The sequence below is a fragment of the Ramularia collo-cygni genome, assembly GCF_900074925.1.
Source record: "Ramularia collo-cygni strain URUG2 genome assembly, contig: RCC_scaffold09, whole genome shotgun sequence".
Classification (NCBI taxonomy): Eukaryota; Fungi; Ascomycota; class Dothideomycetes; order Mycosphaerellales; family Mycosphaerellaceae; genus Ramularia; species Ramularia collo-cygni.
Window position 1 is genome coordinate 984214 of NW_019716263.1, and position 13602 is coordinate 997815.

Consider the following 13602-nt stretch of genomic DNA (forward strand, 5'->3'; position numbering starts at 1 on the left):
GAAACAAACCTCCTTCGCCACGCTATGCAATGAACGCTCCACAATGACCAAATGATACTAATCCCTCTTCCTCAGAGCTTCGCCTTGACCTCGCCCTCCGCCTTGACACTCGTTGCGCTGGCTTCGCCGTTGAGTTGCACCTTCCCATTCTTCTCTCCGCCCTCTCCAAAGAAGATGACTTGCACTGTCAGATCATCCCTGTACCTTCGAGAGAAGGGACTGGGTAATGTCAACAACGCACTCAGCGTGTCTCTGTCTTTCCCACCCAAGGCGTTCCTGACGAGATGCGTTGYGGCATTCTTGTCCTCGACCACGAATCTGCCATCATCTCCGCTTTCTACACCCCACTGCTGCTGTCTGACCGGCGCGCGTTGTCCAGAGGCATCACCTTGATCGTGGTGCTCAATCGGAAGGTTTCCTCCTTTCTGACTTGAGAACCAAGATTGCAACCACCCGGCAGGTACTGGTGAACTTTTGCTGCCTGTCTTGCCGGCATTAGCCTGAGTCTCCAGCCACTGCCCGACTAATCCCACGACCTCCTCATTTGTGAGCATTTCCCACAGGCCGTCCGTGGCCATGACTACGAAATCCCCCTTTCCAGGCTCAATCTTCATCCGTGTTACGACAGGCTCGGCAGTCACGTATGGTGGAGTCTTGAGGTGTTTGCTCGGGCTCCTACCAAAGAAGCTCTTCTTCATCTTCTGCTGCGTCTCTACACTCCACTTGTAGATCGCATCACCAAAGGCTCTACTGGGCTCCAATCCACCTAAAATTCGCCCATTCATCGTCACGTACGGCTCATTAGGGTGCTCAGCACGCAGACGAGCATCTTCCGAAGGTGTACCACCGGTCTGGTCGACGGAGAGTGCGGTTGCAGTCCACTTGCCGCTCGCGGCGCGACGACCAAGGACAGCGCGGGAGTCGCCTGTACAGGCCACGCGAAGATCCTTGGAATTGCTATCGTAAAATGCCAACAAGGCGCAGGAGCCTGACAGAGCGGGTGCAAGAATTTCGGCAGCAAGCGTGCGAGATTGTGCTTTGAGCACTTTAGTCACAGATTCATGCGTAATTTCATTGTCGAGCTTGAGGAAACCTTGCTTGATTGCATTGTCGACGGCGTCTGCGGAAGGAACGGTGGATTTCGGATCAGCGAGGGCGGATTTGTAGGTAGCGTTCAACTCCCTCGCAACATAGGAGACCAGCGTTTGTCGTAGCTTGGCTGAAGTTGTCCAGCCAGAATGACCATCAAATACACCCCAAAACATCCAATCGGATGAGGCTTTGCCGTCTGCTGCTGTTGCGGTGGAGCCCGGGACTTCGACAATCTTTTCGACGTGGTCGTCTTCGATAGGGTCGTTGCTGGGTATTTGAACTACATCATATCGAACAACACCCTCGCCTCTTCCAACAAGATAACTCTCTTCATTCGTGCGAAGCTTCGCCGTTGCTTGCTCGGGTGTCAACATCTCCAATACCTTTCGGCCTGAATGATCGGTCTCCTTGCTAATGGGCTGATCGGCGGGGATCTGCGCTGTGAAGAGCTGACCTTGTTCGACGATGAGGGCCCGCCGCACTGCTTCGGGTGCTTCCGCGGAGAGCGATGGGGAGGTTGCCGTGGTATACGCCGCTTGCGGAGTTGAAAGTGGAATTTGGGAGGAGACGGCCCCGCTTCGTTGCTCGTAGCCGTAGTATATAGCTGCAGCACCAACACCGAGACCTATTGGGACAGAGATCCTTCGAGAGAAACGCATCGAAGCGTGAATCGGTTGCAGCGTTCGTGTGGCTAACGTGCGCGTCGTGACCACATTGTGTACGAGTGTTTTGAGCGCGTTTCGAGGTGATGGGCGGCGGAAAGTGCGCAGATTTTTGATCACGGCGCGGCGCATTGAGTTGAGAGCGCGAAAGCCAGGCGCATGGATGAGAATACGGCGGAGGGATAGCAAAGAGAAGGAGAGGGTTGGACAGAATGATGCGCCAGAAACAGAAACAGAAGCGTGACCCGCATGGAGTTTCTTCGGACGTCGGCACGCGGCACGCGGCGACTGCCGCAGCGCACAACTTCGAATTCAAGCTCCGACTTCGAGATTTCTTTTGACGCCGACGAGCAGACGCGCAACGACTCCGCCGATACCACTTCACCCCCCACCCACCGTAGTCACAATGTCGACCAAGCCGCAGACCCAGAAGAAGCCCGGCCGCTCCGCCATCGAGGATGTGGTCGCCCGCGAATACACCATCCACCTGCACAAGCGAGTACGTTCAGTTTGATGAAGTCCACGGATGGCCCGCGCGGACACCCTTCTTCCTCGACGGAAGGAGGAACGCGCGTGGTATCGGACGGAAGACTGAGAAAAAGAATGAGAGTCTAACGACCTGGCTGTAGGTCCACGGTGTCAGCTTCAAGAAGAGAGCGCCTCGCGCCATCAAGGAGATCCGCTCATTCGCCGAGAAGGCCATGGTATGTCGCATTCCCACCCATCCCGACTGACATTGCGGTACTGATTGGTAATTTAGGGCACCACCGACGTCCGCCTCGACCCTCAGTTGAACAAGAAGGTCTGGGAAGCCGGCATTAAGGGTGTCCCATTCCGCCTCCGTGTCCGCATCTCGCGTAAGCGTAACGACGAGGAGGGTGCCAAGGAGAAGCTTTACTCTTACGTTCAGGCCGTCAACGTCAAGAACCCCAAGGGTCTGCAGACCGCTGTCGTCGAGGATGCCGCGTAAGCGAGACATGTAGCGACGTTCGGAAAATGCGCAAAAGTTCAATATTGCAGCGAGGCAACGGCGTTCTGGTTGTTACCATGACCATAAGCGATGCGCAATAAGGCGCTCGGGATTGCCAGGAAGGATAGTGGAAGGAACTCCACATCGATATCGAAGAGCTCGCTCTTCCACAGCAAATGAAATGCCAATGCCAGTGAGCTGCTCAAATTTTTGGACGATTATGTTTCCACTAGCTTTGTGATGTTCCTTGATCGCGGAGTCTCAGATACGCTGGAGTGCTTAATGCTCGGACTTCAAGGAAACTTCCTGATGATAGAAGCAGCAGAAAATGTCTCGACTGCCTGGTGAAGAATCATCAATCCTACCTCCATCCAGCATCTCCAATCTTGCTAGACCTCCCTGCCCTCCGCCAGAGCTCCAGTCGACTCTCCCTTCCATCAAGCTTGACCGCCCAACCGCTCAAAAGAGCAGACCCTCATCCTCGTCCTGACCTGCCTCATCCTCACCATCGTCGTCATCGACCTTCGGCTCTGCCTTCACCTGAATCTCCTCGTCTTCAACCTCGTTGACCGTAGCTTCAGACTTCTTGCCCTTCTTAGCCTTGGTTGGGGTCTTCTCAGTGGCTAGCAACCAAGTTAGCTTGTCGTCTTCACAAATGATGTAACTTTACCACTCACCAGCCTTGCGCTTCTTCGGCTTCGGCGTAGTAGTTGCTGGGGTAGCCGGAGTAGCCTCCTCAGTACCGGCACCGCTCTCCTTGTCCTTGTCCTTGCTGGATGTTGCCGCATTCTGGAGCTTCTCACGCGCCTTTTTGTACTCGTCGCGAGCATACTTGGCAGTCTTGTAGTTGGCGTCAGTGGCAACGGTATCCCAGTCTACCTCGGTGGACTTGAGATTCTTGACGACAGCTGCGAGGAGCTCCAGGTGGCGGGGAGTGATTCCAGCAAAGGCAGCCATGATGAACGCTGATGTTGGTTGATAGTTGAAGTTGAGGAGCCGAGAGATTGAAAGGTACGTTTGGTACTGATGGGAGAATGATGATTGTTGTGGGTTGTTGAGGTAGGAAATTGTAGCCGATGTGCCAGAGTTGGTGAAAGCTCGAATGGTGAAGCCGTGTTCATTCACATGCGAACGGCGCCCGAATGTGATTTCTCCACTCAGAGCTTTAAACGTGAGAGATCTTCAACAACGCCATTGCACACACGTAGTTCATCTGGCATGTGGACCAGCAACTCTGCTAAAGGGGAAGCTTGCGTGCCTTCGAAAGTCTAGGATCGTGTGGAAAGAGCTTTCGGGATAATCTGATGAATATCGAGAGCCCCAGTCTATACCCAGTCGACCTGTCGTCACGTTCGCAGTTGTGACGTTTGAAATGATGTATCCTCCCGAGATGAACCTGATCCAGCCTTGACGAGACGTTTCCAGGTGGCCCACATCGTCTTTCTCCCGCCTTGTGCCCGATGAATGCGATGTATGCCACACCGATTAGACACTGCAGCACAGCACAGGCTCGCGACTTCAGCGCATTGGATGTACTTTATGCTTACCAAAACCAGTCTATGCGGAACTTATCTGGCACCCCGTATGCCAATCAGCCGAACCTGAGAGAGTCCATATCAATCCAAGGCTCGCAGAGACAAAGCTCACCTCCACTTGACTTGGAATGTACTAACCGCATTACGTGTGTGAGACCGTATGTAGCCTCTTCCTCGTAAAGTCTTGCACCTTCGCCAGTCTCAAGCACCATGCACCTTTCACGCACCCTTGAGCCCATACTTTCTCCCTTCCAACTCCTCCAGATCCATACCTCGAGCTTCCCACCTCACATACATAGCAACAGCCCATACGATCACCGCCAACACCTCTCTCGTGGCTGCCTCTCCCAGCCCTCTCATCCAGCTCACTGTACCCGCAATGACCAAGAGTCCCACCATTCCTGCGTTCAAAATAGGCAGATATTGCTCTATCGGGCTCTTTGCAGCATTGACTTTATACATCGCCGTCTTTCCCTTTTTGTCTTGTGGAGACAAAGGCAGGTAGTGTAGCGTGTAGGCGGTACATGCTAGGCTGGAGAGACTAAGCAGGGCTGTGAGACGTCGCTCGATGAGAAAGGTGTACATGGAGAAGAGAGCTGCGCCGAGGGGAAGGATGAGAAAGAGCTTGCGATAGAAGGCGTCGGAGGCCGCGGACGTTGTGCGCAGAGTCTCTATGAGGCGTTCTTGATGTTCATCATCGAGATCCTCCTCGTCGGAGAGATCTTCTGAGGGATATCGGAACGTTTTGCGAAGGGCGGCCATGTTGATGTTGTAGGTGAAGTTAAGGTTGGAGGGAGATCGGAGAAGGCAATCACATGAAAACGGAAAGAGAGAGGCCCGTGCTTTTGAGTCTTTTTGGACTCCATTCTTTTCTTCCTCATTTGATACTTTACATCAACATCACAATGGCCAAGCACAAAAAGCAGAAGCGCATGGTTGCTACCCAAGGCGGGTCTAAGCGTCCTCCTGCGCAGAAGCCATCCAATTCAAAGCCGAACCAACCTGCTCCCAAAGCCTCAAAGCCGGCACCTACGATTCCGTTTGAAGCCACGGACCATATACTTCTGATCGGCGAAGGCGACTTCTCTTTTGCGGCCTCCGTCGTCGAGCATCATGGTGCTTGCGATCTTACTGCCACCTGCTACGACTCTCAGTCCACTCTCTTTGAGAAATATGATCCGCAAGCCGAGAAACACACCACTTTTATCACCGAAGAAGGCCAGATCGTGCTTTATAACATTGATGCTACAAAGTTACCAAAGTACAAATCACTGACACGAGCTCCGGGTGGGTTGTGGGATGTCATCATTTTCAACTTCCCTCATGTGGGCGGGAAGTCCACAGATGTCAATCGCCAAGTTCGATTCAACCAGGAGCTGCTTGTTTCGTTCTTCAAGGGAGCCATGGAGCTGGTGAAGCAGGACGGGAGAATTGTAGTGACATTGTTTGAGGGCGAACCATACACGTTATGGAACATTCGCGATTTGGCACRACATGTAGGGCTGGAAATGGTGAGGAGTTTTGCATTTCAGTGGGCGGCTTATCCTGGGTACAAGCATGCTAGAACTCTGGGCAATGTGGAAGGTGGCGGAGGATGGAAGGGTGAGGAGCGAGAGGCCAGGAGTTATGTTCTGAGGAGAAGAGACGCGGAGGGTCCGATACCGCAGAGACCGCACGCCAGGATCGCTGCGGCCGCTTCGGGTGTGAAGAGGGGCCGGGAAAGTGAAAGCGGAAGCGAGGATGAAGACGGTTGAAGACCGATGAAGAGCGCATCTTGAAGGGTCATCCTGATCTATGGTGAAAGTCTCAACGAAGTCACGAATTGTGAGCTTTGCTGGGATGTGGATGAACTCAATCATAGTGTCGACGAGGAGACCAGATGAATCGGCAGGTCGGACCCTGAGATGCCACTCAGCCAGTAGCACTCCAGGCACGAAGCACTTCGACCGGAATGAAGCAGACACATTGCTATTCATGCGAAGGAGCTCCTGATTGCGCCACCGCGAAATCTGCGACCTTAACACATGCCGGTTGACCGAAGGAATGGAGCGCCAGAAATGCCTTTGTGGGCGACCCTGGAATACAAACGCATCCCAGAATCACACAACTGCCGCACTTCAAGTGCCTAGGGATGGTTGCTTAAGGGCACAATACACCACATCACATCAGCGAGGTAACCTATGGATCACCCTGCATCGATTGACTGAGCCAAGGGAGAACACTCGGCCCGCCTTCACTTTATCCGTGCCTGGTAGGCTCTTATCGACAACCGACAACCAAGGAAACACCGCAGTCGTGTGGAAGGAATTCTCAGCATCACCGGTAGCTCTTCATACCAATCTTTAGTACTTGATGTAGACTCCCAACATCATACTACTGTGATCAAGTGTATGAGACGATGGAATATGGTAATCTGTCGTTCGGTCTTGTTGCCAATTAGACTAGGAAAATACCTGCACGGCACATGCGTCTTCATTTCACTTATAGCCTCTTGACGCATCGGAGTAAGACTCTTGTAGCAGCCTAGCAAGGCTCAAGGTGGGCCTTTCCCCATCAGCCACACCTGAAGTATAATTGAGAATTTGGGAGAGGTTCCCTTACTAGATATGGGAAAGCGTTGGTGTGGGCACTTGTACGCTGTATGTACTCCAATGTGTCAAGAAGCTGATTTCGTGGAACTTCGCTCGGAGGCCTTCCATTCAATAATAATGCAATCGATGAAAATGTCATAAGGTCATTAGTCTATATACAATTGCCAAGCAAAGTGGGTGGATGCCCAACCTCAACTTTCAATCAGCAAAACTAAAAAAAAATTGATCGAATCTCCTAGGCCTTGTAGGCCGTAGGGCTGTGAAGTGTTTGGTTCGCACCACCGCTCTGTCCCTTGGTGACGTCGAGTAATGAAACGAAGCCAGAGTAGATGGGAAGCTCGCTATCGCTGGCGGGTACTTGCTTGGTGGTGGCTACGACTTCCACTGCAAATCCGTCAATAGAACTCGGGTCGATGGCGGTACCATCTGGACCCTGTACTCTCCATTCGAGATTCTGGGTGAGGAAATCCACGACAATGGGAGTGGCGAGGCTGGCAAGAAGTCCACCCTCGGTGCCGACAATGCTCTGAAGAGTGCGAGTCAATGGGATGGRGCCAGCAGTGATGAGCTTGACGTCAGTCATTCCGGGCATGGAGAAGATACCCACTTGGCCGATGAGCTTGGAGTCGAAGATCCATGATGACGGGTCTTCAGTCGTTGGCTTTCCGTTGAAGGCGAAGATTTGGTAGGACCCGTTCAAGGCATAACGTGGAGCCTGAACATTCACGGCGTACTCGTATGAGCTGCCGTTGAGTGCTTTCAAGAGGTCGCCTGAGAGAAGGTCGTTGACGTCCTGCGTGAGACCTTCCAGAAGACCGCCCGTCTGTGGCTCCGCCTCCGCCTCACGCTTGGAGTTGACGACTGCGGTAGCATTTGGTCCGTAGAGCTTGTTGACGGCACTGATGATGGAGGCGCGGCTGCCATCAGTGTTGGAGAACTCGGGATATGTGTACTTGAAAGTATTGGCCCAATCACGAACACTATCTGTGGTCCAGAAGCTGCCGTTGCTGCTCCGGTAGAATGGAGTCAGATTCGAGTGAGCATCCTGGACCTCGTCCTGAGCGATGGTCCAAGTGCTGTGGGGAGCAGGCTGCGATCCACCGTACGAGTCGGGGTTAATGGCCTGCCAGAGAGCAAAGTAACGGTCCACGTTGGCGTGGTGAAGCCAGAAAGCGGGGTCGTAAGATGAAAGGGGAAGGTTAGTCATGTGGCCAGAGGAGACTCCAGCGTCAGTGCCCGGACCTCCTACAGCAGTGTGAATGTTGTTGTGAATTGACTCGAGACTGTTGGAGCAACCAGGACTGCTGGTGACGGCATCATCGTAGGCAAAGTTGAGATAGTTGGTGCATTGGGTTAGGATTCCGTAGATTTGATCTTGCATGCTAGCACGAATGTTGGTAATGGCGTCCGCAGCCTGGCTGTTCACTGATTGCGCATCGCGCTCGTTGCTGGTGGGGTAACGAACAGTCTTGGCATAGACAGTGAATGGGTCGTAGTACATGCCGCTAGAATCGCTGTAGGTGTATTGCAGCATCGGGTTCTCGAGGGTCTGTTGGCCGTTTGGTCCGTTCACAGTGATTTTTTCGTCGGTGATCATGAGAGGAAGCGCGGGGAGGTTCTTTGGCGGCACCTTCGCCCAGTCCCAGTAGGGGAAACGGATCTGGTTGGATGCGTCAACCATGTCCTGTCGGCGCGAAGCCGGGAACGAGTTGGCGATCGACTTTGCGACCTTGATGAACTCCTGCTCGAACAGAGCAAGGTAGACGCGGTGCCATGAAGGGAAGAGGATGGAATCGTGAGTGCAGTAACCGTCGGCTCCTATGCACGAGTCGCACTGTCCCACACCGTTGTAGTTGATTCTGGGCACGCCGTGAATTGCAGCGATGCCATAGTACGAGGTTGCACTGCTTTGAGATTGAGCCTTCCATTGGGACAGGGCGAGGATGAAAAGGATCCAGTGAWCGGGTTTGGTGTCCTTCAGGGTCCGAATTTCGATGCGAGGCTGAATGTCGCCTGTGGCACCGGTGGTGACGACGATGCCGCTCTGGCGCGAGCGGAGAATGCTGTGGTCGTCGTGGGAGACGGGATGCGCAACAACGAGGGTGGAGCACACCGCGGATACCGCGGCGGCAATGGAAAGAAACTTCATAATGATGTATCAAAGCGCGCAAGGATAACAAAGTATAAACCACGTGGAACGATGGTGGGTGGTGTGAAACAAGGGGTAAACCTGCTCAAATGCGAGCGGGCATGAAATAGTAAGATGCGGGTGAGAGAGCTTTGTGGACAGCATGTTGTTTTGTACAGCCAACAAGAGATTGATGCTGACGGGATCTGGCATTACTCTTACCTAGTTCCGCGTCTGGCAAGCAGAACGACGGGGATGCCCATGCGGAGGGTCCTAGACACCGGGACATTTCGTCACCTGTTCCGGCAGCTCTGATCCTGGAATAGGAGAGGAGACGACATCTTCAAAGATCGCCCGTAACTTTTATATTGTCCGCGTTTGGGACGGATGTCGGCTCCATGTGCGTCGCGTCTGCTGCGGACGGTGTCCCAGTGGTGGTGGTTGTCGTGGAGGTGGTGATGGTGGTGGAGGTGGTGGAAGAAGTGAGCTGGGATTCTGGAGGACGCGCCGCTCCCGACTTCATCATCATCATCGTCGTCATCATAATCCCATCTCCCCGGTTGGTACGCCCGGTGATTAGAGAGCTGCCCATGGATCGATCTGTCACGTATCCTCCTCCAACACGCCTGGTCGGAGACAAGCTTGAGAAGGAAGAATTGAGGCTTAGTTTGTAGTTCAGTGGAAGCGGTCAAGATCAAGATCAAGTCACGCGAGGCGCATATCTGATTGGCTGGGTGAACGCCGAGCCGCTACAGGAAAGCTTGATTTGCCGACAACACCAACACCCCGGACGGCTCATCAACAATTACCGCCACTCCTACATTATTATTATCATCACAATGCTTCTGTCGGTAGCCACCTCCTTCCATTGCTATACCAGCCAACAGAAGCAGAGATCGTGAGCCAGAAGTCACCCCATCTCGGACCCCCTTCAATCCTACGATTGCGGGATGCTGCCGCGCACCTCTTCGACCGACCATTCGGCATTACCTATCTGATCCGGTCGTCTATCGAGACATCCCGCTCATCGCAAATCTTGAGCCTAACAGTACGACCGTGCGATTCACCGAGAGCATCTACGAACCTACTTCTAGTGGAGACGTGGCAGACAAGCTTTGCGCGGAATGTCTACAAATGATACAGCAAACATCAGGTCTGAAAGTGCGTCGCTGCACCTCTCGACGTGCAAGCATCCGTACTTCTGCCARTAAAACGGAGCCCAAGATCTGCTCCAGTATCGCATTCGTCTTGTAATGTCAAGTTTCAAGACACTACGGGAAGCGACGAAAGATGCAAGGCACTTTCCCCATCAATCGGAACATCAGGCAACCATCCGTCGGTGGCACYGCCACGTGAGGGACCTGTCTGGAGCTTCATCACGTACTTTGAGGTGAGCCGCGATCAATTCCTCTGCATCTCTCGGGTTCCTCCTTGGAAGAAGATCGACCTTATCGCTCTGGACTTGGTGGAAATCTGCATGCCATGTGCCCTGCAGGTAGCGTAGTCACTCCGCGTCCCTACTGCTGCATAATCCGAGCGTTTGCCACCTCGTTGGCATTCTACAAGCAGGGTCCGTAGGACCTGCAGCTTGGGCCTTGGTCCCATCCTTCTCACGCGTACCATGGAAACGAGTACTGGGTGGGACTTCCGGTGGGGTACGAAACGTGGATGTTCTTCTTATTACTCATCAACTTTCGACAGCAATTTGTTGCCTGCATTCGTTATGCGGCCTTCAAAATGGCACAACTGCAGCATATTCTGGTGAGTTGAACAGACGAGCCATCTATCACCTCGCCTCATCCTTGCGAACCAAAATTGGATCTTCCAGTGCAGGAGCGAGTGCTACAACGGTGTACATGGTAAGATCTTTAAAGATACCGCGCGCTCGGGTTGACCGATCTTCTATGTGGACGGTCGCTGTGGTCTAATCCAATCTGATCACTATGTCATCGGATCATGTTTATGATGTTAACGGCCACTCAGCAGGTGCAAGGTACGCCCACCGTMGCAGCCGTTACCCGCGAACTAACGGGCATGACATGCGAACCAAGACAGCATGGCGTTGTTCTGTCAATCGCAGGTATTGACCAGTGTAACAGAGCTCTGCTATCGTTCATTGTCTCGTTGTCCAGCTCAACAACCCCAAGCATAACAAATTGCATAGATTGTCTGGACACCGAGTAGACCCTTGTACGAGGTTGTTCGGAGATGGTCGTCCTTCAAGCTATAGCCTTTCAAATTTGGAAGTGCCTCGCACAAGGCCACCCTGTCACTCCGGATACTTCCGTCAAAGGGACCTTCGTCTACCTGGAATACGGACGATCGAATCTTGTCGATCCAAAAGACCAGCATTTCGAATTCGACTTAAACGAATGATCTCTCTCGGTCAATCAGAAGTGAGCTATATCATAGTAATAACGCATGGTTCGCGTCGAGAGCGGTCAGAGTGAGTCGCTCTCTCGTGCTGTGGACGTTCGGCCTCTTTCCGTTCAAATAATCGACAGAGAAGGTCCTTACCCGGGCCATTCGGAACATTGTCACATTTACGTGACACTATTATACCCATGGCTCGTTGATCCAGCTATAACTAACGGCTTCTAATGAGTATGGCGCAAAACGACTTTTCGGAGATTTGTGTGCTACCCCTGCACTCCTTCGTGCTGTTTTGGTATCACTATTTACTTAGTACTGGCCAGGCAATATACGACAGCGCCATCTTGTGCCATCTTCGCAATGCATTCGAGTTCAACGTCAGAATGGACCGACGGGCAAGTTCGACCATGACGACCTAACCCGCCGAGTTAGTTCGACTGTTTCGTCCATCGTCCGACGATCAAGTGCGCCGACTCTCGCACTACGCGGGACGTTATTGGAGACTTTTGGACAAGCTTGACCATCCTCATCAGCGTCATAGTTGGTCGAAGACGCTGTTGGATCACATCTCCAGACAAGCGCATCGTCCGGGGTTTGGTACGGAGCGGTGGAAGACTTACTTTCGTTGGTGAACGACGTTCGATCACCACCGTCAAGATTCGCAAACTTGTGGCTTGTGAGATGTGGTCGGTGACTCACGCTTTCTATCCTCTTCGCAATGGCGAGAACCTGAACGCGCAGATGAACATCAGCAGCCTAATCTGTCGAGCACCAATACAGCCACCATCTACACCTCGGAGGATCGTCTAAACGATATTACTTGATGCAACGAACAATCCACGACGTGGTATGAATATCCAGTGTTGTTATACAAATCCAATAATCGATTCATCATTCGGGTACTACTCACTTGGACTTGCCAACGTTCGCTCATTGCCATTGTTATCAAACGCCTGGAAGCAAGCAGCATGCGAAGTCCCAGTGGTCGCTTTTGAAGTGGTGCCGGCGCCCCTCTCAAAGCGAAAAGCCGGACTTGGCAGACGCAAACTTTGCAGACCTTCAATATCGACCGAAAGTTTCTGGACGCAGGAGCTCTTTGCCTCATTAGTTGGACATCAACATGTCAGCGATGGCTAAAACAACTGACTGTGATCGCTTCCAAGTTATTGGTCGAGTGCTGCAAAGAGCCAATCAATGGCTTTAAATGGGACCCAAAATCCCGACCCAAGACCCACGTCCCGCGGGGCTGATTCGGAGCTTCCACATGGCTCTGGTCTTATACATTTCGAGCCGCTCCGTCTTCATCGCAACGAGTGTAGCTCGGTGTTCCAAGTCGCTTTAGCTCACTTGGGAGAGCGCCAGACTGAAGTTCACTTTAGTCGTCACAACCCTGTGCGGTATCTGGAGGTACTGTGGTAAGCATTCACCGACTTTCGTCCTCAATCATTCAGAGTCTAACATCTCCACCAGTTCGATCCACAGAAGCGACAAGTTTCTTTTTGAACTTTTTTGGACCTGTCCCTTTTTCCCTTTTGTTCTCTGCTAAGTTTCGCCGAAGTATTCTAGCGCCCCTACTACTTCGACGACTGTAATATCAGTGTTATGTACGATTTTATTAGTAGTAGTAACAGCTATATAAGGTTGGCCTCACAGACGGAACGTCAGCTTTCATGTCTTCAATGAGGTAGGCCTGAGCTGCTCCAGCTTGCCACGATATTCCTCAACAAACACCTCCATGTTATAGGCCGGGGCTGCCTAGTGCAACATGAATCCTAATCTGGGAATCCGTAAGGAAAGACCTTCTTGGTCTGTTAAAAGATTGTATGCCATTCACTAATGTGATGCCACCAAGCCACCATCGGTGAATGCAAGACCGACTTTATCGAGCGAAGCGATGCTGCTATCAGTAAGAACCCTTTGGTTTCCCTCGCTCTGCGTCTTCGGATCCTGCTCCTGCGCCTGCAATTGCTACTATAGCATCCACAACCGCCGTGCAATCTGTCAGAACAATCTCCCTCCAGATCATCATATGGAGCTCCGGAATAAGATATACACGCTTGCACTCCCTCGCGACGACCTTCAGCGACGGCGCCTTTCGCCTCAGCAATCTCTCGCTGAATCCAGCGATCTTGCAAAAGCTGGAAAAGATGCGTTACGACTTTACTAAGGCGGAGGAAAGCCGTCCATCGCTCCGTGTACGCTGCAAGTGTTCCAGAACCTGTGCTTTCTCCACCGCCGTCGGCAGCCTTGA

At 52.5% G+C, this 13602-nt stretch overlaps 8 protein-coding genes; 3 read left to right on the forward strand and 5 right to left on the reverse strand.

Annotated features, from left to right (window-relative positions):
- Window positions 1-71: 71 nt before the first annotated feature.
- Window positions 72-1886, reverse strand: RCC_06486 (probable protein phosphatase 2C/pyruvate dehydrogenase (lipoamide) phosphatase; the record flags this gene model as incomplete). Its single annotated transcript, XM_023771749.1, has 1 exon — window positions 72-1886. One exon carries the CDS (start codon window positions 1884-1886, stop codon window positions 72-74), a length of 1815 nt encoding a protein of 604 aa, XP_023627517.1.
- Window positions 1887-2160: 274 nt separating this feature from the next.
- RCC_06487 (probable 60S ribosomal protein L31e) lies at window positions 2161-2724 on the forward strand (the record flags this gene model as incomplete). XM_023771750.1 has 3 exons in its annotated part: window positions 2161-2253; window positions 2384-2458; window positions 2515-2724. The coding sequence occupies 3 exons, from the start codon at window positions 2161-2163 to the stop codon at window positions 2722-2724; spliced, it is 378 nt and encodes a 125-aa protein (XP_023627518.1).
- A 459-nt stretch (window positions 2725-3183) lies between these two features.
- Window positions 3184-3681, reverse strand: RCC_06488 (uncharacterized protein; the record flags this gene model as incomplete). XM_023771751.1 has 2 exons in its annotated part: window positions 3184-3347; window positions 3402-3681. The coding sequence occupies 2 exons, from the start codon at window positions 3679-3681 to the stop codon at window positions 3184-3186; spliced, it is 444 nt and encodes a 147-aa protein (XP_023627519.1).
- A 797-nt stretch (window positions 3682-4478) lies between these two features.
- RCC_06489 (uncharacterized protein) lies at window positions 4479-5021 on the reverse strand (the record flags this gene model as incomplete). Its single annotated transcript, XM_023771752.1, has 1 exon — window positions 4479-5021. One exon carries the CDS (start codon window positions 5019-5021, stop codon window positions 4479-4481), a length of 543 nt encoding a protein of 180 aa, XP_023627520.1.
- Window positions 5022-5164: 143 nt separating this feature from the next.
- On the forward strand, window positions 5165-6013 carry RCC_06490 (uncharacterized protein; the record flags this gene model as incomplete). Its single annotated transcript, XM_023771753.1, has 1 exon — window positions 5165-6013. The coding sequence occupies one exon, from the start codon at window positions 5165-5167 to the stop codon at window positions 6011-6013; it is 849 nt and encodes a 282-aa protein (XP_023627521.1).
- Window positions 6014-7085: 1072 nt separating this feature from the next.
- RCC_06491 (uncharacterized protein) lies at window positions 7086-8999 on the reverse strand (the record flags this gene model as incomplete). The annotated part of the gene is made up of 1 exon (XM_023771754.1): window positions 7086-8999. The coding sequence occupies one exon, from the start codon at window positions 8997-8999 to the stop codon at window positions 7086-7088; it is 1914 nt and encodes a 637-aa protein (XP_023627522.1).
- Window positions 9000-11656: 2657 nt separating this feature from the next.
- On the reverse strand, window positions 11657-12291 carry RCC_06492 (uncharacterized protein; the record flags this gene model as incomplete). Of its 2 annotated transcripts, none has more annotated exons than XM_023771755.1 (3): window positions 11657-11766; window positions 11972-12080; window positions 12262-12291. In XM_023771755.1, the coding sequence occupies 3 exons, from the start codon at window positions 12289-12291 to the stop codon at window positions 11657-11659; spliced, it is 249 nt and encodes an 82-aa protein (XP_023627523.1). The 2 variants fall into 2 exon arrangements, with proteins under 2 accessions (XP_023627523.1, XP_023627524.1); XM_023771756.1 differs by having other exon boundaries at window positions 11730-11866.
- A 254-nt stretch (window positions 12292-12545) lies between these two features.
- RCC_06494 (uncharacterized protein) lies at window positions 12546-12897 on the forward strand (the record flags this gene model as incomplete). The annotated part of the gene is made up of 2 exons (XM_023771757.1): window positions 12546-12766; window positions 12822-12897. The coding sequence occupies 2 exons, from the start codon at window positions 12546-12548 to the stop codon at window positions 12895-12897; spliced, it is 297 nt and encodes a 98-aa protein (XP_023627525.1).
- Between the last annotated feature and the right edge of the window lie 705 nt (window positions 12898-13602).